The 21,512-nt window shown below is 48.1% G+C and overlaps 1 protein-coding gene across 4 annotated transcripts in view; it reads left to right on the forward strand.

Annotated features, from left to right (window-relative positions):
• The window catches only part of ampd2b (adenosine monophosphate deaminase 2b), a 51,062-nt gene that overhangs the window by 15,696 nt on the left and 13,854 nt on the right, over positions 1-21,512 (forward strand). For all 4 annotated transcript variants that reach the window (XM_088920355.1, XM_088920357.1, XM_088920358.1 and 1 more), the window contains 12 exons: positions 9,349-9,479; positions 10,109-10,239; positions 11,798-11,866; positions 12,117-12,228; positions 13,151-13,337; positions 14,157-14,298; positions 16,705-16,794; positions 17,095-17,224; positions 17,642-17,836; positions 18,134-18,265; positions 20,157-20,320; positions 20,774-20,900. In XM_088920355.1, coding sequence (XP_088776481.1) covers positions 9,349-9,479; positions 10,109-10,239; positions 11,798-11,866; positions 12,117-12,228; positions 13,151-13,337; positions 14,157-14,298; positions 16,705-16,794; positions 17,095-17,224; positions 17,642-17,836; positions 18,134-18,265; positions 20,157-20,320; positions 20,774-20,900 — 1,610 coding nt within the window. The remainder of the gene's footprint in view (positions 1-9,348; positions 9,480-10,108; positions 10,240-11,797; positions 11,867-12,116; positions 12,229-13,150; positions 13,338-14,156; positions 14,299-16,704; positions 16,795-17,094; positions 17,225-17,641; positions 17,837-18,133; positions 18,266-20,156; positions 20,321-20,773; positions 20,901-21,512) is intronic.

Genomic DNA, 21,512 nt, shown 5'->3' on the forward strand with positions numbered 1-21,512 from the left:
TGGGAAGCAGATGGCGCGTCGTTCTTCCTCGTGGTCTGGATTAATTGCTGCGGTTGCCAGTTTGGTTCTTGTCACCCAGTTCACACTGAACAGGAGATTCGAGAACAGAAAGGAGAGATCAGGATGGGCTTTTACTGGCTTATGCTGTTAGTGAAGTGTGTCAGAAAAAAGAGCACAGACGTATGACACATCTCACATACCTGGTGATCAGAGCTGGGAAAGGTGGATAGCAGCAGACAGTCTGAGAGAGACAGGGTGGTGGTAAGGAGTGATGAGTAATTAGAAGAGCTATACCCAGAAATGTTTGCTGAGCAGGAATCAAAATACAGAAATATGTTGAAACACATTGCAAGCCACACTCCCCCCAGTTACTCCCCAATGTGTTGGGGTTTTCATTTAGTGTGTCTGTGTGGTTTCAAAAACTTAAAAATAAATGAAAGCAAAGCATCTCTGGCTCAAAGAAAGGCCAGGCAGAGACCATTGCCTGCCTGCCTAAGAGATAATACTAAGTTGAAGACTGCAGGATGGAATGGAGGACCAGGATGATGGTGGGGGGAGGGTTGCAGAAGCAGGGCCCTCTCTATCCCTCTGGCAAGGACAGTGCATCATTGGCTATGACATGCAACCACCCCCCAGCAGTCAGTGGCGAGTGGTACGGCCCACCTCGGAGTCAGAGGTATTTAAATCTGGAGCCGTCAGCCCCTGCTGCCAGTGCAGACACAGCCGGCACCAGGAAGAGGAGGAAGTGCTGAACTGGCGCGTGCTGCCTGCCAGCCTGCGTGCGTGTGTGTGAACTTGTTTGTGTGTTTTGTGCCTTCTTATTTGTTTTCTTTGTTTGCATCGTACAAAGACAGAGGCTGTTTTTGGGTGGCATGCTCCAGTGTATAAAAGGACCCCAGGATTTCACACAGCCTCCTGGACGCAGAGAGAGGTACAGTATATTGCAGATGTCTGTGTCTGTGTATCTAGCTGTGTATCAGAAGAAAGTGACATTAAAAAAAAAAAACGTTACATGATTATGCCTTCCTTCTGCTGTGTTCTGCCTGCTTGAACCAGCAATTCCCCAGTGAATGAGCCTGTGCGAGAGAGAGAGTGTTAATAAGCTGCTGCATTGCCAGCCTGTCGTATGTCTTGGTGCGTGGTGTTGCAGCTGTGTACTGGGGAGGTTGATCAATAGACCTGCGAGTGGAGCAGTGCTGACAGCGCAGTTACAGAGCGGAGCACAGTGCCGTCTTGGAAGGGCATAACTCGGGAGGGGATTGAGAAAGTAGGGAAGGAGGCTGGTGTCCCCTGAGATCTCCAGCTCCAAGTCGCCTGGCTGCTGTGTCTCTCCAGGGTGAGGCCTGCAGCCAGTATAATGAATGGGTCTCGTGCCAGAGGAGGCCAGGCTGGACTCACTGCCCTGGCATGAGAGTCCAGTGGTGCAACATGGCAGAAACGGAGCAAACACAAGACACCAGTGTGGTCCAGGATGCAGGGCTCTGCTAATGTCAGGACACCAATTGTGGGAAGCACTGGTAAAACTGTGTGTAAATTAACTAGTTCTTCACAAAGTTTGTCCACTTCGCTCTTAAGGATGGTGTTATATGTGGGCGCTTTCTCTGGGACGAGAGAATGATTCCAGCTGAATTTGGCTCGAGCCCTGTTTTTGTAGTGTAGTACCGCTCTCTGGAGTAGCAGGGTGGAGGTGGTCGCTGTTCTCTGCCCCAAGCTGCTGGTGCACCAGGGCCAAGAGCCACTAGCCTGTCCAGGGAGCTGCCTGTGATCCTTAAGGAATGTCTTTTAACTGAAGAGGGTCTCCAGCCCTCCTCCTGTACAGACCCAGCCCTGTAAGTTTTATTGGCCACCATTAAATCATCAATTTCTTAATTTTATTGTGACCAGATGTACTGCAAGTGATTTGTTAAATTAAATATACACTTGCAAAATAATTTTAAAACAGAAACTGGCAGCCCCCAGTGACCAATGTTCCCTTAATTGAGCACATTACAGTACTAGCTTATTGGATCCAACACTTCCAAGCATCCTGTCTTTAATAATGGTGAACGAGGGTGGCCTGTATGTGCTGGATGGTGGCTCTACAGGAGCAGGAGCGGAGGTGCATGTTGGAGCAGTTTTCCTCTCTACCTCTGCTGTTTCTTCTGTGTTCATTTCATATGACCTCCTTGTCTACTTTATGTACACAATAATTAAGTAAATGCCACTTATAGCGTAAATGGTGGTGTCAGTGGCAGGATTTGCGTCTGTTTTCAGAGTGGTGGTTTGTACAGAAAAGCACATATGAGGTCCCGATCTGTTTAAAAGCTCATTATCCAGCAGAGTGCGCTGTTCTGTAGGGGGGTTTACTCTGCTGTCCACTCTCTGGTAGGGGTTAGGGGTAGGCGTGTCAGGACAGGCCCATGGCAAGCTAGGAAAGATGGGGCAGCACGTGTGTGGAAAGTGCCACAGTAACCCACAGCCGCTGGGCGACGCACACAGGGCTGGACTGGCTATACCAGGCCGACGTGTTCTGTGTTGTTTTTAAAGTCTTACTCTCCTGGTGAGCAGCAACGACTGAAGTGTAGTACTTCACTCAGATGGGCTCCAGTTCATCACTGTAGTTTACAATTTCGCTATATATGGTATAATAAAGGAATAAATAACAAGGTGGAGTGGTACAGTATGTGTCTATAATTCCTCTGCTGTGGAGGGAAAGTGATTTTGGGTGTGTGCTGTGCTTGTGCTTAGCAGATATCCCTCTTAAGAAATATCCTAGATATTAATATATTAACATATTCAGTGAATGAAGAAGATAAGACAAGAAAGTGACATTAAATCATAAACTTACAATGTTTCAGGGTAGGGATATTAGTCTGCAGGAGCAGCATTCAGCTCTGTTGTCAGTTCTATAATTAAGCATTTGCAGGAGGAAAACATAGCTTCCTTTAAAAATTATTAAAGCATTTAATTGATTAATTGGTTGATTGTTGGATATGTGGTTAAAATTAAAACTCTGTTAGTCATTAGCCATGTAACAATATATAGGGATTTGGCAGCTTGGAAGCATATTTTGTGTTATTGATTTATATTCAAACAACAGCTCATTTGTTCAGAACCAGTTCATTAAGCTGTTTGTGGTGGTTTGACATTAAGAATGTGACTCTTTCTCCAACACTTCTGGAAGAGAGACCAGCACTTTGGGGCTACCCTCTGTGTTGCTCGGATCACCCTGAATTACAGTGGGTAATCAGCACCTGCGGCTGACACTGAAGGACAGCTATGCAGACTTTGGGGATTGCTAGTGGTGCAGATGAGTGTTTTCCCTTTCTTGCAAAAAAAAGCCTCTGCTGGGATTAGCAGTTTGTCTTATCCGATCAGCTCTTACAGAGTACAGAGTGAAAGAAAATGGTGCAAAGCCAGATTCAGGGAGGAGGAGGGTCTCCTCACAGTAACAAATCATAGGTTTATTCGATGCTGAAAAGAGAAGAGAGGAAACAACGTTTCGGCTGTGGAGCCTTCTTCAGGTGCCCTCCCCACGTTCTTGTTGGTACAGAAGAGTGGTTTTTGTGCACAACCAGAGATCTGGGACACTCTGTCCTGGTGCCCTGCCTCCAGATTAGCCTGTGCCTTCAGTACATCCAGCTGCTTGGTTATATAAGTGAGGTCTCAGTCTGGAGAGCTAGCTGTGCGCATCCTGCAGTGCTGTGAATGACTGAGGGAGGATTCTTTGCCTGCGTTTGGTCAGGCATGCCAGCTCTGCTCCAGTATCCTGTCTGCTTTGTGTGAGCTCTGCCCATGCCTCCATGCCTGCTCTAATTGCAGTGTTAATTGTGACGGGCCCCACTGCCTCAGTTTCCTGTCATTCCCTGTCCCAGTGGGGGACTCGGCGGTATGAGGGACTTGTTCCATGCCCATGTAGCTCCTCCACATGCACTGGGGAGCAGGCCAGAGGCTGTGGAAGAGATTGGACCACCCTGGAGATAAACCTGCTGCCCTCTGCCTGACTCGGGTTGGCCATTGGTAGGGCTCTGTGACCTTTGACCCTCTTGAGTAGTCATGTGATGTGGCATGCTGTGTATACACGATTTCATCCCATGAAAAAGGGCTCCTTGTCCACACTAATGGATTTCATTTAAAACGCTATGATTGTATCATAGTGCAGCAGTATCTGTTTTGCAGGTTTCTAGACAGATTCTGGACCGCCTGTTCAGGGTGGGTCGGAGGTGGGGGAGTGAAAGAGATTTGGTATTTGTGAAAAGAGGTTTACATGCCCTAAACAAGAGTAAATCCATTGGTGGTGTTTTCTGCTACTGCCAAAAACAGGGCCACAGTGTGCAAAATGAAATGTCTTTCTTCCTTTATTTGGCAAAGGTTGCCCTGTTCTTCTGTAACAAAGCAGCAAAAGCCAAACAAACAGACAAGCGGTTGGATGTACAGTAAGAGTAGACTAAATGGCTGTTGTTGCTGCTGGCTGCTCTCCAGCTGGGCTGTGCCAGTGTGCTGCCGGTGCCCTGGACAGACCTGAGTTGTCCCCTTTCCAGGGCTAATATCCTAGTGCCCACTTTCTTCCACTGCGTGCCAGCTGGCGAGTCAGTATTTCCAGGGAAACGGGTCAGACTTCCATCGTGCGCAACTGTGACATGTTCCAGATGTTGCAAGCTGCTCAGACTATAGCCACAAAGCCCAGGAGTAGTTACTTTAACTCCTGGACTATTGGTTTAGCTTCATGTGGCATGTGTTTAGGGCAGATTTCTTAAAAATAAGGCAAGGAATTGAAAATGGCCATCAGCAGGTGCTGGTATAGAACACAACCCCAAACGGATCAGACTACTGTGTGGTGGGACTCTGTCCTGGGCTCCTGATTCCTGTGTGGAGCGAGGGTGTGTTGGTCGATTCAGGAAGCGTCGGCACTGGACTTTAATCCATCAAAGAGCAAAGTAAACATATGCTGCTCAAAGAACTTGACAACTATTAAACCATGTGCATGTTAAGACTAGACAAGTTTGGGTCCTGAAAAGCATGTCTTGTCCCTTCAACCATTCCAGAAATACAGGTGTATGTGGAGACTGGGTTCTGCTTCTTAACTGTTTTCTTTCAGTTTTCTTTCACCAATCTGTGATTCTCTTTTGCTGGTGCTGTGATCTTCTACTCTATATCCTTCAGGCCTGGCTGGTCCCAGACATCTGTTTCCAGCAGGTTGGAGAGGAGACAGCCACTCCCTCCTGTCTCCTGTCATAGTCTGCTGTGCACAGGACGGTAGCGGAGGAGGGGGGTCTGTGTCTCCCACCCTGGAGCTGTGGGGTTTTTTCCAACCCTTGTAAAACTTGTGGTACACCATTGTACAAACAGGTACCACAACACACAGTGAGGAATGAATTCTGTGCTCTGTTCCATATCCCAGAAGTACTATGAGGTAAATTAAAGGGAGTGCACGTTTTTAGTTAGAAGACTGAGAAAAATCAGGCTATCATTCGTTTTTATAATGTCCTCTCTTGCTCTCTATCCTTTCGCTGTTTCTTTGCATTTATGCACAAGGCAATGTGTATGACAGTCAGTCAGAATAGCAGCTGATGCGAAACGTAACGGCGATGCTGGTTGACACTCAAGGCTGCCCTGGCTGTTAGTGCAGAGTGCTGTGTTGTTGCTCTCTGAGGTCCAGGCCCTGGAGCTGCTGTCTGGCTCTGTCGCCCGAGCAGCAAGGGGGCACACTGGCGAGATTGAAGGGACAAACGCGCTTGACAGCTGGCGGACAGGAGCTGCCAGAGTTGCTCAGCCAGGCGAGACCAGAGGAGAGCTTCCTCACTGTGCAGCACTGCCTGAAAACACCGAAGAGGTCTGGAGGTGGGCTTGTGCACCTGCAGTCCAGGGAACTGGACCAGCACGGACTTGCTGATGTGGGTGCAGATGGGTGAGCGAGCCTTGAACCCGGGCGTTGTTTACATCTTTGGAAGCATCTGAGTGAAGTTCCTTGCTCAACAGCTGTGTCCCATCTCCCACCCAGGATCTGAAACCACTTCCTTCCAGTTAGGACTCCAGCGGCTAGATGACTCCATTGCAGCACTGTGTAGTAACCCAAACCCTCCCACCCATCCATCAGTTTGGTGCCATATACTTTGTTACACATTATTTTTTTGTCTTTTTCATTTCCCACCCCTTTCAGAACTGCCAGTTGTCTTTCTGTCCTGTCTGCGCTGCGTAGCGATGCTGTGCCAGTGGTGCCGCAGCGCCTGAGGACGTCCTGGTCGCAGCTGGCAGGGGACAGGGCCCCCGGTGTGCAGCACACGTCTGCAGCCTGCTATATCCTGGCAACCAGGAAAACAGGCCGTGTTCACAAAGCCTCTTACCACCCCATCTTTTCTCATTAAAGCCTCTGTAAATGACCTCAGAAAGGCTCCTTGTCTTGCTGAGTCTTTCCCATATTTACCCACAGTTACCTGAGCCGGGCAGATGAGTAATAAAGCGCTCTCTGGAGCCTGTCTGCCAGGATTAATTACACTCAGAAGCACTAATCGATCTGCCCTTTCCACTTTCCACACGTCCTGCCTCCTGAGTGTCTGTGGCGCACGCAGCCACTTAATGCCTGGCGCTGTGTAAACCAGCTTCCTGCTCCGAGCTGGCGAGGGAAGCGCCTTGCTCATCCCCGCCTGATAGCTCTTCCTGCGACTTCGTGGGACACGATGCCGAGCACGCAAGTCCGCCGTGGCCCGGCCCCCTGCGCAGGGCTGATGTTTGTGTCTTGTGGGGTGGGATGCAGTAAATTCAGGGCAGTTGGCCTTCTCCACTGGAAAAACAGGACTCCGTGGCGTCTGGAGCAGCTCGCCCCTTCACGCGGGGGCGTGCCGGCAGGTGTGTGCCTCTGAGGTCACTGTTGCGGTCAGCAGAACGAGCTGCCAGCCGCAGGTGCACGACACAAAATCTCTTCCTTTGCTTCTCACCTGCATTTTGCTTTACGAGTGATGGCAGCGTTTGTGTTGTTGCCAAGTTTCTAGTGGGTGGGGAACACTTTCCTCTCTTTTCCCTCCATCTCCGTCTTGTTTTGGGAGCAGACGTGACTGTGAAAGGATGGCCAGAGAGCGTTTCTGGTTAGTAGACTGGTCTCGGGCTGCAGGGCGGGGGAGACCGTGTGACATGTTGAGAACAAACCAGCCTCTGAGCCACTTAAGTGCCACTAAGTGATCATCTGTGCCACTGAGCTGTGCAACACGGAGCTGAGTGCTTAGGCGAAGATGCAGTCGCTCTAACCTTATTTATCAGTCCAGCTGCATATAATCACACAAGGACGTGGCATTTAATGAGAAGCCTTTAAAGACATTAATTCCACACCTCTGGCCACTGCACAAGCTCGCTGGCCTCGTGACATTATTCTGGACTTGTCCGTTTCAGTGCACCCAGGACAATTTCTGCAGCTCCAGCTCGTCTGTTTGCATGACATCTGCTTAGCCAGTGACTAACTCACTCTGGGAGCCTGGGATTTAGTTTAATGAGAGTGTTCTTGGAGCTCCGGGTCTCTTCTGAGTTGTTCGTCTGGTTGTCCAGTCTTTCTAATCTACCCCTTAAAACTATCGTAGTTTGCTGTAGCGAGTGTAGTGGGACGCATTGGAATCGTGGTAGAACCAGGGTCAGGCATATGGAGGAACCGTGAAGCTGCTGTTTGAACAAAACCAGTGTTTCCTTGTGTGTGGCAGTCAGCTGGATGCAGCTTCATCCGTTTTCCCGGGCTGGTGCTCAGCCTCAGCTTTTCCCCTGCCGGGCCATAGCTGCGGCGCTTGGCGAGTTCCCTTAGCTGTGATAAGAGCCGCTCTGCGACTGTGAGCTGCTAACTGCTGCGTACACAGGCCACCTGCTGGTGGCTGCGTGCACTGCTAGAGTTACTGCTGTAACGACAGAGTGGCTTTGAGATGTGAATCAGGATGCTTCTTATATTTCAGACAGAACCCATGGCTGGAGCATGGGAGTAGGGCTGTGCGTGTTTATGAAAGTTTTATCAGTGTCCTGAATAATTCAGAAGCAGCAGGAGGGCTGAGTGAAGGAGCAGTAATGTCCCCCTGTATGCCTCGGCTGGCAGGGCGCCCCGTCCTGAGTGGATGGGGCGGATTGAACCCCAACTCGAGATGGCCCTGGCTGCCGCTGTGAGTGTTCTGTCTGGACTAGTGGCTTGGTTGGGTCACGACTGGGACATGCAGTGTTAACACTGCCGCCTGGACCGGCTCGCACCCTGGAAGATAGAGCTCTGCTGTTTAAAGGATGCGTACTCAGCTTGCACAATAGCATGCCTTTCAACGGAGAGTAGCAGTGCCGCTTTGCACAGGGCTGCAAAACAAGGTGAGGTGGATTTGCAGCTTCTTGTCCGAGGAGGTGGATTCCACACCAGTGTGCACAACGGCAAGATTTGGCTCTCGGACTGAACTGCTCTGAATCCAGGCTACAGATCTGCAGCACAGCTGCCCGGGTCTCTGAGGGGTGAGTGACATCCTCACCCGCCAGGGTTCCTTGCCGCCTCTCCAGGGGGCCTGGCTGTGTGGGCAGCAGAGGCTGAAATGGAAAAGAACTCGTTCTCACAAAAAGATAAAGAGCCGAGATCGTCATGGCAACCGCTGCAGTGACTCAGCAAAAGACCGGTAGCTGAACGTGTCTTGGTTAATTACCTGTCCACCTGACTGAAGGCTGTTTGGTCTTCTCCTTTCTGTTTGCGGAATTTCTGAACCACATTGTGAGCACTGGCTGATTTTTTGCAGAAACTGTAGCACAAGAAAAAAGCTGGTCTTATTTTGGGAAGGCCCAAAACTGTGGAATGTGTAAGAGCTGAATGAGGTCTGCAGGGGAGCTCTATTATTAAGGGACTTCATTCGCTGTGCTGTAGTTTTTGCCTTCTCTCTCCCTCTCCCTGTCCTGTGTGTCTGTGTGGCACAGAGGCAGGCACGCTCCATTCATTCTGAACGGGCAGGACGAGAAGGAACTGTGGGCGGAAGGCTGGCGTGCGCAGCTGGCACTTGGCGTCTGGATGCCACATCTCTCAAATTAATAGGGCATAGGTTGTGCACAGACACAAGAACGGACACAAAAGCTTGGCATCGGGGAAAGTAGTCAGGCTGGTAAGAATTTGTATTTCCCAGCAGGTTCAGGTTTCAAACTCCTGCTGGCTGTGGTGCAGTTTATACCGATGAATCGGAAAAGTATCGTAGAGTAAATTTACCTCCATGTGATATGCAGAAATATCTTTAAAAAAAATGGGAAGAGGATTGAAGTGTCCTGATGTGGACTGAAACACAAGACCTGCTGGTGGAGAGCGGGACTGTGCACCCGAAAGGTGATGGGTGTTTTAAAGACACTGACTCCTGTGTGCTTGTTATCTCCCTTCTGCTCCCCCAGATCTGCGAGGCGTCTCCGGCTCGTACCCCCTCACCTCCCAGCGCTCCCTTCCTGGGACACCCATTTCGCTGAAGCACTTCCCTATCGACCTGCGCACCTCCATGGATGGGAAGTACAAGGAGATCGCCGAGGTGAGGAGCTTGAACCCGGCTCAGTCCTCCCCACTGGAGGGGGGTTTAATCCATTTAGCTCATGCGTAGCAGGTAGCCACTGACTCCAAGGATCTTATCGAGTTGTTTCCAGGAGGATTCCAGGGAATTTGCTTCTACAGCGTGGCTGGGGTAGCTTGTTCCAGACTCCCACAATCCTTCTGGTAAAGACGTACTTCTCATTTTCAGTCCTTGGTTACCTTAACAAGCTTGACACATAGAGCCAATGAGTAAACTAGACCAGTAAACCTGAAACATGGAATTTCAGCCCGTTCCTGACACATACACAGTGGGATGCTTTTCTAGGAATCTGCTGGTAGCTGTGTGCTTGCCGAATGGTAGGAGCATAACCTTTAATTGCGATGGGTTGACAGAGCTGTCTAGTGCAGAGTGGGTTTTAATCCATAGCCCTGCCCTTCAGTGCTACTGCAGAGAAATGCACAAAGGATGTCTTCTTGACAGTTTAATGAATTTTCCATGCAGAGCAACATAATTCTGTATTTCTCTATTTCAGAAATGTATCTAAAATGCAGCAATTGTAGAGTTTGGCACTTTAGACCTGTCCCTGGTGTCAGTAATGTACAGGCGGGTTGATCTGTCTCTGTCTGCAGGAGCTGTTCTCACGCAGCCTGGCCGAGAGCGAGATGCGGAGCGCCCCCTATGAGTTCCCGGAGGACAGTCCCATCGAGCAGCTGGAGGAGCGCCGCCACCGGCTGGAGAGGCAGATCAGTCAGGATGTGAAGTACGGAGGGAGGGAAGGAGGGGATATTGTCAGTGTCTGGACAGAGAGAAGGCCTGTGTAAAGTGCGCTGGCCTGATCACATCATTAGCCTGCTTTGTCTGTGGCTGAAGAGCCACAGTGTTTCATTTTAATGGGTGCCTATGCCTGTACCTATGCAGTGCCTGGGTCAGGATATGAGGGGGAATGTTTCTGTAAGACCTCCTGCGAGTATCCTGTCCAAATGGACATGTCAGCTAACCTCTGTCTCCCATGCGTTATCTGTAGCCTCCAGCCCTGGTCCTGTACGGCCCCAGGCCTTTGGTTTCTATGGGCGGCTGCAGTCCATGACTAAGGGGATCACTGTGAGTTAAACTCCCAGCATTCGCACCTGCAGAAGCTCAAGGCGAAGCTGGGCGATGTGTGCAGAGGTGGCCTGGACCTGCCTGGAGAGCGTTACTGGGGCAGCATGCAAGTGCCTGCTAACACAGGAGCTGTGCAGTCTCGTTGAGCATAGATCCCTGTGCTCTGGGCTGCAGGAAGAACGATGAGTGAGAGTGTTTGTTCATTCATCATTCATGAGTTCACTTCTCTGAAAAGCAGTGGTCCCGTCTGAAATTTAAGTCCGTAAACGAATAAATGCATTCCCTTACAGTTGTGCCAAATTTGATGAGAATAAAAATTCTCTTTGTCCATCTGAAGAAACTGCCACCGTGTTTGTACTGGACCAGCAGTGGCCTCAAGGCTGTAGCAGTGTCCTGTGTTTCTCTGTTCCTCTTCTTTCTGATGTCTGTTTTTCTTTATTTTCCTGTCTCTCAGTTTGGGAATGTAACTCACTTCTCGGACTGAGAAACGGGGCCTCCTCCCCACTGTCCCTGTGTCTGGTGTAAGTGGCGGACAGTGGTGTAACACCCAGCGGTGGTCTGTGTTGGGGGCAGCACAGGGAAACTACTAAATCCCCGCTGTGCAGCAGTTTGCTCCATTTCAGGTTTTACCGATAGCATGATGTAGTTTAGTTAGCACTGTCAAAGTAGAAAAGTGAATTGATAATAGTGCTCATTAACAGTATTATTATTCTCAACTGCATGTGCAGAAACCCGCCTTTAAAATGGTCACTGTGGCGAACGAAGGTAAAAACAGAGAACTGTAGTAAATCACAGTTAAATAATGGTAAAAGCAGGGCATTGAATGGAGACCATGGCATACCTATGTATTATACAACCTTTCGTTTTCCATTAGTAAAGTGGAATAGGTGTGAGTCAGGACTCGGGGAAAGCTGTGAAATCCCACAAGTACTGGCGTCTATAGGTGAGACAGCACCTGGTAAGACCTGGAGTGGAGCACGCTGGCGTGCTGGAGGAGTCTGGCCTGCATCTCTACACACAACTGGCTTTAGAGTGAAGTCGGATTGACTTCATTCTCTTCACCCTAAGAAACAATGGAGTTTGATCACCGATTAACTTGCTGATTTTCTCTCTTTCCCCCTCCTCCCTCTGCTCGGCCTCTGTGTGTGTGGCCTTGCACGTGTGGCCTCTCTGTTTCTCGCTGCCGCGATGCTTCGCCTGCCGCACTGCCTTGTCAGGCTCGAACCCGAGATCCTGCTCAGAGCCAAGCAGGACTTCATGAAAATCGACAGTGCTGCTGATCTGGAGTGAGTGCCTGGCTGTTATTCACTGGGTTGTTTTTATTATTTTTATATCAGCTGTCTGATGTTCTCTTGATTGGGTGTTAAAAACATTGGGAAAGAGAATGGGGAGATTGGGAGTGGGTGTCTCAGAGTACCAGTTGGCACACTGGTGTCTGTGTCTGGCAGCTGTGTGTGCTACTCTCTCCTCTCCCCCTGTTGCTCTCTTTCCTTCTCCTTGCCCCAGCCTCTCTCACCCCTCGCTCTCCCTCCGCAGGTACTTGAAGGAGCAGAATGAGGTGGTTATTGATCACATCACAAAGGAGCGGGAGCTGTTGGCAGAGAGGGAGTACCAGCGGGTCGCCATCTCTGGGGAGGAGCAGTGTGGGGTAAGGGGGTCCTGTGTGGGACAGGGGTGCTGGGCTGCACGATGGACTCGGGGGGGGGGCTCAAGTAGAAGGAAGAGAATGTGCTGAGGCAGCAGCTGTCAGTGGGTGGGGGTCCAGAAGCAGTTCAGCCTCTGTTACGGGGCTGATATCTTGGAGAGTTTTTGCTTGTTTACATTTTTGGCACATCTTTTTGAAGGGGAAAAATATTTTGTGTATAACCTTTCTCAATCAGAAAAAAGTGTAAACTTGGACTGGGGTACATCTTCAATGAATGGAGTATGCAGCATAAGGTGGTCAGTGTTACATAATTCATTCATTATGTAGAAATCTGACTCTGGCATGGGATCATTACCTGGGGTCTGACCTGCTTGAGGGAATTTTTAAAGGACTATAAAACTGGACTCACACAATACAACCCTCTGTAACACTGTTGTAATTCAGGGCACTGTGGGAAATACACTTTTTGTGTGTCTCCTTCAGTGTTCTCCAGAAATGGCCATTTTCATCACAACTAAGCTCATTTCAAACCTTTACTGGACTGCACCGTGACTCCTAACATCCCTACAATTAATTCAGAATCAGCCTGTAATATTATGTTACTTCTGCTCAGTTACTGCCCAGTTCTCTTTTGATGTTGCCACACTCCAGGAACCTCCCTGTTCTTTTCTCCATTGTGATGTCACCGCACTCATGACCTCACTGTTCTTTTCATCATTGTGATGTAATTGTGCTCCATTAACCTCATCATTGCCTTTTCCACTGCGATGGCACTGCAGTCTGAGCCTCTTGTGCGATGCTGGTGTTGCTCTTAGCTCCCTGGCATATGGCAGCCCCTCTGTCAGATCTTACAGGCTTCTCTCAGGCTGGGATGGTGCTGGGTTACTCAGGATGCTCCTGTTGTGTGCCCATCCTTTCCCTGCAGGTGCCCTTTACAGACCTGCTGGATGCGGCCAAGTGTGTGGTGAAGGCCCTGTTCATCCGGGAGAAGTATGTCATGCTGTCCATGCAGAGTTTCTGCAAGACCACTGCCCGATACCTGCAGGAGCTGGGGGAGAAGCCCCTGGATCTGCGTGTCTATGATGAGATCCCCGAGATCCCTGTGGCAGCAGGTAACAGTTTTGCCAGCCTAGTCCCGTGACCTGGTGTGGGCTGTGTGTGATGGCGCTGTACAGAATTGTGATCTAACAGATTGAGCTTCAGCCTTCTGTCTTTGTCTCAACTGGTATGGCGGTCACCTGAGCACAGACTGAGCTCCGTGATGACAGGTTTGAGTCTGGATCATGTCAACCGCTGTCCCCAAGCGCCTGTGTACCTGAATGTGGGGAGGGTTACGACGTCGTTTTTGTGTTCATCCGGCTGCAGATATTCAGTATTTCCTACACATTGATGTTTTACAGAGTCTGTCATGGTTAGGCCAGACTACAAAGCACTGAGTCTCAAGCACTATGTTAGTGCTGGTGCAACTGATAAATGTGCTTGTCTTACATTTATGTTAATACTCTACACTGTGCACAAGGATAAATATTTTTTTTCACGTAGAACCTTTTTTTCCATGCAGAAATACTAATGTATCTCACAGACTCTTTTTCTTCTCGTGTGCACAATGTGCGGAGGCTCTTTGAAAATACACTTGAGCCATGTCATATTAAAATGAGCAGCTGTGACTGGGAGATGGTCCCAGCACAGAATGGAAAAGGGCAGGACCTGATGCTGAGCTTCAGGCAGAAATCAGGCTGTTTTTCCTGGAAAATGGGGTAATTTCACTGGTTTGGAGGGGAGGTTTGGAGATTGGGGGGGGGAGTCTTTTTAATCCCGTTTCTCTGTTCTGGGCAAGCTGTTGCATTCTTCTTAACATCCTTTTACACACGAAAGGCAGGTTGCCGACACTCTTTCTCACCAGCCTTGGCTTTGGTCTTCTCCTCCCACAGATGCCCCTGTGCACCCTCCTGTGTCAGACACTCACCCCTATGAGAACCTGGACATCCGAAACATGCCCCCTGACATGGGCTTTAGCTGCCAGATGGTGAATGGGGTGGTCCACATCTACACCAAAACCAGCCCCATGGACAAGTAAGCATCTCTTAAGAGCACCAGTAAAGGCTGCAGGAGCCCATGTAGCGTTCTAGAAGCTGATCAGTTCAGCAGTCTGACACTTTTAAGAAGGAGTCTGTTTGTTGGCTTGATCCAGACACCCACAACTCTCTGTGTAGAAAAGGGTCTCTTGATTTCGATTTCTTCCTTGTTTCATGGTTCCATTTTGGGCTGAGAAGCAGTTGAATTTCATTGATGGGGATCCCATTTTTCAAATGGGTACAGCCATCCCCTGGTTTATGCAGGTTACAGTGGGTATAGAAAGTCACCACCCCCTTTCACAATTTGTACCTTTTGTTGTACCTCTGAAAATAAAAACAAATTAAATTATGCTTGTTCCATTTTTGTTTACACACAGTAACCCATATTAGCCAAGTGAAAGAGTTCTAAAACATTCTGAAAATTAATTAATATTACAACAGTAAAACACCTTATTTGGATGAGTGAACAACCCTGACCCCCCTTACAATTACATTTGTGAACTTGCTCAGGTATAACCAATCACCTTACAGAACACACAACAACCTAATTGGCTCCCACCTGTGATTAATTGTGGTGGTTTTGATTTGTTCAGAATAAAAGCAGCTGTTTCTAGAGGATTTCACTGCTTGGAAGAGCATTTCAAAGCAAAGAATCCACTATGGGCGGAAAGGTGCTTTCAAAAGAAGTTCGAGATAAAGTTGTAGGAAGGTACAAGCCAGGAGATGGGTATAAAAAGATTTTAAAGGCTATAAGTATCCCGTGGAGCACAGTCAAGACCATCATTAAGAAGTGGAAGACGAATGGCACCACCCAGACCTTGCCTAGATCAGGCAAGACCAAAATCAAACTTTTTGGCCGGAATGCAAAACGGTACGTCTGGGGAAAACCCAATGCATCTTACCAGCCAAAGAACACCATTCCTACGGTAAAATTCCTACATCCTGTTTTGGGGGTGTTTCTCTTCAGCTGGGACTGGGGCACTTGTCAGGATAGAAGGGAGGATGGACGGTGCAAAATACAGGCAAATTCTTGAAGAAAACCTGCAGCCCTCAGCAGTTGAAAATGGGAAAATGGTTCACCTTTCAACATGACAATGACCCAAAGCACACCGTCAAGCAGTGGCTGAAGGACAGGAAGGTGAATGTCCTTGAGTGGCCTAGTCAGAGCCCCGACCTAAATCCCATCGAAAATCTTTGGAATGATTTGAAGAGGGCAGTCCATCAACATCACCACGCAGTTTGACTCAGCTTGAACAATTCTGTAGGTGTCCAAACAGACTCAAGGCTGTAATTCCACCAAGTATTCGCTCAGGGGGGTGTTCTCTTATCCAACCCAGTTATTCTACTTTTTTATTTTTATTTTTTTTCCAGAAACTCTACTTTCTTTTTTTGCTTGAATGTGTCAAGGTACAATTTGTAAATATGGAAAAAAACCGGAAAAGTCTAATTTTGTCATCTTTCTGGGCTTTAGGGCAACAAAAGGTGAACATTTTAAAAGGGGGTGGTGACTTTCTATCCCCACTGTATGTGTTCCTCAAAAACTTTAATGTTAAATTTCACATAAGGAAAATGAAATTCCCAGTACTTTGCAGCTTGCGACTTGTTTCCTAGTTTTATATAATTTCCCAGTTCTACTCGAGTACATTAAGAGTTCTGAATTGTCACAACAAGAGCACTATTGTGCACATTTAACTTACTACAGTAGTTAAGACAAAATATATAGCAGTTGTAAACTGTTGAACTTGCACAGCTAAGCTCAAGGCAATGCAGATGTCTTTCAACTGCTTGCCTTTTTCAGTCATTTCTATTGCTTTAGGTTTTACAGCCCAATGCTTTCTTCTTCTTTTACTGTTGTAACACTGAAGCCCCAGTAACATATTTTAAAAGTAAGGAGAATATTGAACGATGAAAGTCCCTAAGTAAGTTAGATCACAAGGCAAGTGCCTACAATGTAGCAAAGGTGGCTTTGTACTGTACAGTATTTAAAAACCAGAATTAAAATACACACTTTGTTTGGCGAACATTGATAATGGATTGTTCATATAGCGAGTTGTGTGTATCTGCACTTAGAGCAGGACTCCCCAGTCCTAGTTAACTGTGCACTTAATTGACCTGATTAGTCACAGCTGTTGCATTGGTTTCAGCTCCTAAACTATTTTACACTAATTTCAAATTCAGCTCTTAAACTTTATAGATAACTTAAATTCTGCTTTTTTTTTTGCTTTAAAAATAATATATAGTGTTTAATTATATCAGCAATGCACAGGTGAGATCTAAAGCCCTGATGATGTTTCTCTGGTTTATGTCTGTGCATGGAGGAGGAATCAGGTGGCTCGCTTGGGCAGGCTGAGCCCTGGGCCCTGGGCCCTGTGCCCTGTGGTTAAAGTTGTCTCTCTGTTCCCAGGAACACAGAACTGGATCTGCCCTACCCAGACCTACAGGAGTACATCGCTGACATGAACTTCCTGATGGCCCTCATCATCAATGGCCCCGTGTGAGTGTGACTGGAGGCTCTGGAGGAGAAAGGTGCATGGGGAGGGGCGGCACAGAGCTGTCCCACTCCTGTGTTGTCCCTATGGCCAAAGAGTTGAAGCCACCCAGTAGAATTTGCAGGCATTTCTCGTATCTGCAGAATTAGCTGGAAATCTTCAAGGAAACCTTTTTGCAATAATTTGACCTAATCAGTGCTGGCAGGCCTGTTTGTAACTGGGAACGTCAGGGGGTAGAATAGCTTTTCTCTGGGGAGGAATGTTTGAGTCTATGCTTGCTTCCTGTATGCTACTGCCGTCTACAGGAAGTCGTTCTGCTACCGACGGCTGCAGTACCTCAGCTCCAAGTTCCAGATGCACATCCTGCTCAATGAGATGAAGGAGCTGGCTGCACAGAAGAAAGTCCCACACCGCGACTTCTACAACATCCGTAAGGTGAGCGTGTGTCTGCTGTCCAGCAGGGTTTGGTCTTGGTTTCTGGTTTAGAGGAGCTCCAGGTCTTATAGGTACCTACAGGCAGGAGCTATAGGTCCTAGTGGTATTGATGGTGGTAAGATGGATAATGGCTGATTCAACTAATTATCTGAGAGCTGGGTTGGTATTAAAACCACTTTGGGATCTCTAGCACCAAGTTTGTCTCTTCTGCATCATGCACATCGTGGTGTTCACATGTTCTACATTCTGTGAGTTTCTTAACCAGGTAGGCTAGTGCCAATTAAGGAAGCGGTAAGTGTCCTGCTGTCCAGATTCTTCCTGCACCACAGGGCACTGCTGTGTGTAGGAAGGTATTGGTTTTTCCTTGCCCCTGCTGTGCAGCACTCACCCCCACAGCTCTTTTGCCCCCCCTTGCAGGTGGACACACACATCCACGCCTCATCCTGCATGAACCAGAAGCACCTGCTGCGCTTCATCAAGAGGGCCATGAAGAAGTACCCGGGTGAGATCGTGCACGTGGAGAAGGGCAAGGGCCAGACGCTCATGGAGGTCTTCGAGACCATGAACCTCACGGCCTACGACCTCAGTGTGGACACCCTGGACATGCATGCTGTAAGGATGTCAGGGGGTCAGGGGTGTGGGAATGAGGAGGGGTTAATTTCTTGTCTGGAATCAGTATTGTTACTTATTCTCTGCTTCCACATTTGTTTAAACTCCAGTAGTGCATTTTGTCTTGTGTCCTTCTGTGTTCTGCAACACTTCACACTTCTACAGACATTGTGAACTGGAGGGAGCCACTCTGTTACCCATCTGCCACATGAAATCTGCATCATTCTTTCCTTTTTTTTTTGCCGGTGAAATACATTTGAATTATTTTCTCTGCTTCTCTTCTACCCCACTGTCTCTCAGGACCGAAACACCTTCCACCGTTTTGACAAGTTCAACGCCAAGTACAACCCCATTGGGGAGTCCATCCTGCGGGAGATCTTCATCAAGACAGACAACCACGTCGAGGGAAAGTACTTTGCGCACATCATCAAGGTATGGTCCTGCTTGCCTGATGACATTTAGGGTGCCAAGAACCTGTTTTTTATAGTCAACAAGCACAAAATGGAGCAGGCTCAGACATAGCTGGAGCTTTGTACAAGGTGCACTAAATACTCATGGAGAAGGCAGCTGTGTATAGTTGTGAGAAAACATTTGTGAACCCCTTGGAATTATCTGGATTACTGCATGAATGGCTCCTAAAATGTGATCTGATCTTCATCTAAGTCGTAATAATAAATAAAGACAGTCTTATTTAACAAACAACACACACAGCATTTTACATGGTCATATCTTTATTGAACAAATGGTTTAAACAATCAAGGTCATTGATGGAAAAAGTATATGAACCTCTAGGAAAATGACATCTTGAACAGAGGGTAAATGGAGTCAGGTGTTCCAATCAATTCAGGTGTGGGTTTGACCTGCCCTGCCGTATAAAAAAATCACACAATTTTGTGCGATTACCTGCTCTTCACCTAAATTCTGTTGACGTGCAGTATGGCCTGATCAAAAGAGATTTCAGAGGACCTCAGAAGAAGAGTTGTTGAAGCTCATAAGATTGAAAAGGGTTAAAAAAGGATTTCTAAAGACTTGGGCCTCCATCAGTCCACAGTCCGGCAGATAGTTTACAAATGGAAAAAATTCCGCACCGGTGCTACTCTCCCTAGGAGTGAGGGGTCCTGCAAAGATCAGTGCAAGGGCATGCTGTACAATCCTCAAACAGCTGACAAAGAACCCTAGGGTGACAGCTAAGTGTCTGCAGGTATCTCTTGCACTTGATGACATCTGTATTCATGAGTCTACCATAAGAAAAACACTGAACAAGAGTGGTGTTCATGGGAGGTTACCACGGAGGAAACGACTGCTCTCCAAAAAAAAAATTGCTGCCTGTTTCAGGTTTGCTAAAGACCACCTGGATGTTCCATGTCACTACTGGAACAATGTTCTGTGGACAGATGAGACAAAAGTTGACCTTTTTGGTCAACATGTACTGTATATGTATATGTACATGTGTATATATATATACTGTACAAATGTATATAGCGTTATGTTTGAAGAAAACAAAACACTGCATACCAACACCAAAACCTCATCCCAACTGTGAACCATGGTGGGAGGAGTGTAATGGTGTGGGGCTGCTTTGCTGCCTCAGGGCCTAGACGGCTTGCAATCACTGAGGGACCAATGAATTCCAAGTTGTATCAGGAAATTCTACAGCAGAATGTCAGGGCGTCCGTCTGTGATCTAAAACTCAAAACAAGTTGGGTAATGCAACATGACAATGGTCCTAAACACAGGAGTAAATCAACAACAGAGTGGCTCAAACAGAAGAAATTCTGTATTTTAGAATGGCCAAGTCAGAGTCCTGACCTCAATCCCATTGAATGCTGTGGCGTGATCTGAAGCAGGACGTTCAAGCAAGACATCCCAAAAATATCCATGAAATGAAACAGTTTTCTATAGCGGAATGGGCCAAATCAGCAGCTACAGAAAGCGTTTGGTTGAGGTTATTGCCAATAAAGGAAGTTCCACTAGTTACTAAATACAGTATAAGGGTTCCCATACTTTTTCCATCAATGACCTTGATTTTTAAAAACCATTTGTTCATGTTGTGTGTGTTGTTTGTTAAATAAGAATGTCTTTTTTTTTTATTAATATAGCTTAAATGAAGATCAGATCACATTTTGGAGCCACTCATGCAGAAATCCATATAATTCTTAAGGGTTCACAAACTTTTCTCGCAACTGTATGTCAAGAAAGAACTGTGGGAACAGTGGATAGGTCTGCTTTGTTTGAAGAGTATGCTGATTTCTCTCTCTCTCCATCTCTCCCTTCTGCTCCCCCTTCCTTTCTCTCCCCTTCTCTTGGCCGCTCTGCTGCCCAGGAGGTGATGGCTGACCTCGAGGAGAGTAAATACCAGAATGTGGAGCTGCGTCTGTCCATCTATGGCCGCTCCCGGGACGAGTGGGACAAGCTGGCGCAGTGGGCTGTGAAGTACAAGGTCTACTCTGACAACGTGCGCTGGCTGGTGCAGGTTCCTCGGCTCTTGTGAGTCCATGAGTCCATTGTGCTTCCAGGTCAGGAGTCGTGTGATCTGGTGTGTGTTTGACAAACTCAGCTGGGATTAACCAACCTACTAGGACCCAGTTTCACAAAGATCTGCAGCAAGCTGCAGGATACAGCTCAATATATGAGAGAAAAAAATCCCAATTTAAACAGATAAACTGTTGTTTTGTGCAAATGCACCATCCTGCTGGAAATAGTGTTTCTTGATAGAAGTCAGTCTGCATATCACTATATCTGTTCTTTTAGTATGAAGAAAATCTAGCCATACCCATGGTTCTTCTCTGACCATCTCATACTGTATGTTCACTGTATATTTTGGGCATGTCTGTTGTGTATGCTGTTCAGTGGCAACAGTTTTGTGGAGCAGTATCCAGTTTTCCTTTTGCACTCTCAGTCTCTCTGACTGACCTTGCTCCCTGTATGATCTATCCTCAGCGATGTCTACCACACCAAGAAGCAGCTAGCCAACTTCCAGGAGATGCTGGAAAACATCTTCCTGCCACTATTCGAGGTCACGGTGAACCCGCGCAGCCACCCTGAGCTGCACCTCTTCCTGCAACATGTGAGTAAACTGGAGCTGCCCAGGATCCTGGGCACCCAGCCCTTCAGACTGTCCAGGGTTCTAAACACCAAACCCTTCACACTGTCCAGGGACCCGCACGCCACAGCCTTCACACTGTCCAGGGTCCCGCACGCCACAGCCTTCACACTGTCCAGGGACCCGCACGCCACAGCCTTCAGACTGTCCAGGGTCCCGCACGCCACAGCCTTCACACTGTCCAGGGTCCCGCACGCCACAGCCTTCACACTGCCCAGGGTCCCGCACACCAAACCCTTCACACTGTCCAGGGTCCCGCACGCCACAGCCTTCACACTGTCCAGGGTCCCGCACGCCAAACCCTTCACACTGTCCAGGGTCCCGCGCGCCACAGCCTTCACACTGTCCAGGGTCCCGCACACCAAACCCTTCACACTGTCCAGGGTCCCGCACACCAAACCCTTCACACTGTCCAGGGTCCCGCGCACCACAGCCTTCACACTGTCCAGGGACCCGCGCACCAAACCCTTCACACTGTCCAGGGACCCGCGCACCACAGCCTTCACACTGTCCAGGGTCCCGCACACCAAACCCTTCACACTGTCCAGGGTCCCGCACACCACAGCCTTCACACTG

Source organism: Atractosteus spatula, chromosome 7 (genome assembly GCF_055471065.1).
Source record: "Atractosteus spatula isolate fAtrSpa1 chromosome 7, fAtrSpa1.hap1, whole genome shotgun sequence".
NCBI lineage: Eukaryota > Metazoa > Chordata > Actinopteri > Semionotiformes > Lepisosteidae > Atractosteus > Atractosteus spatula.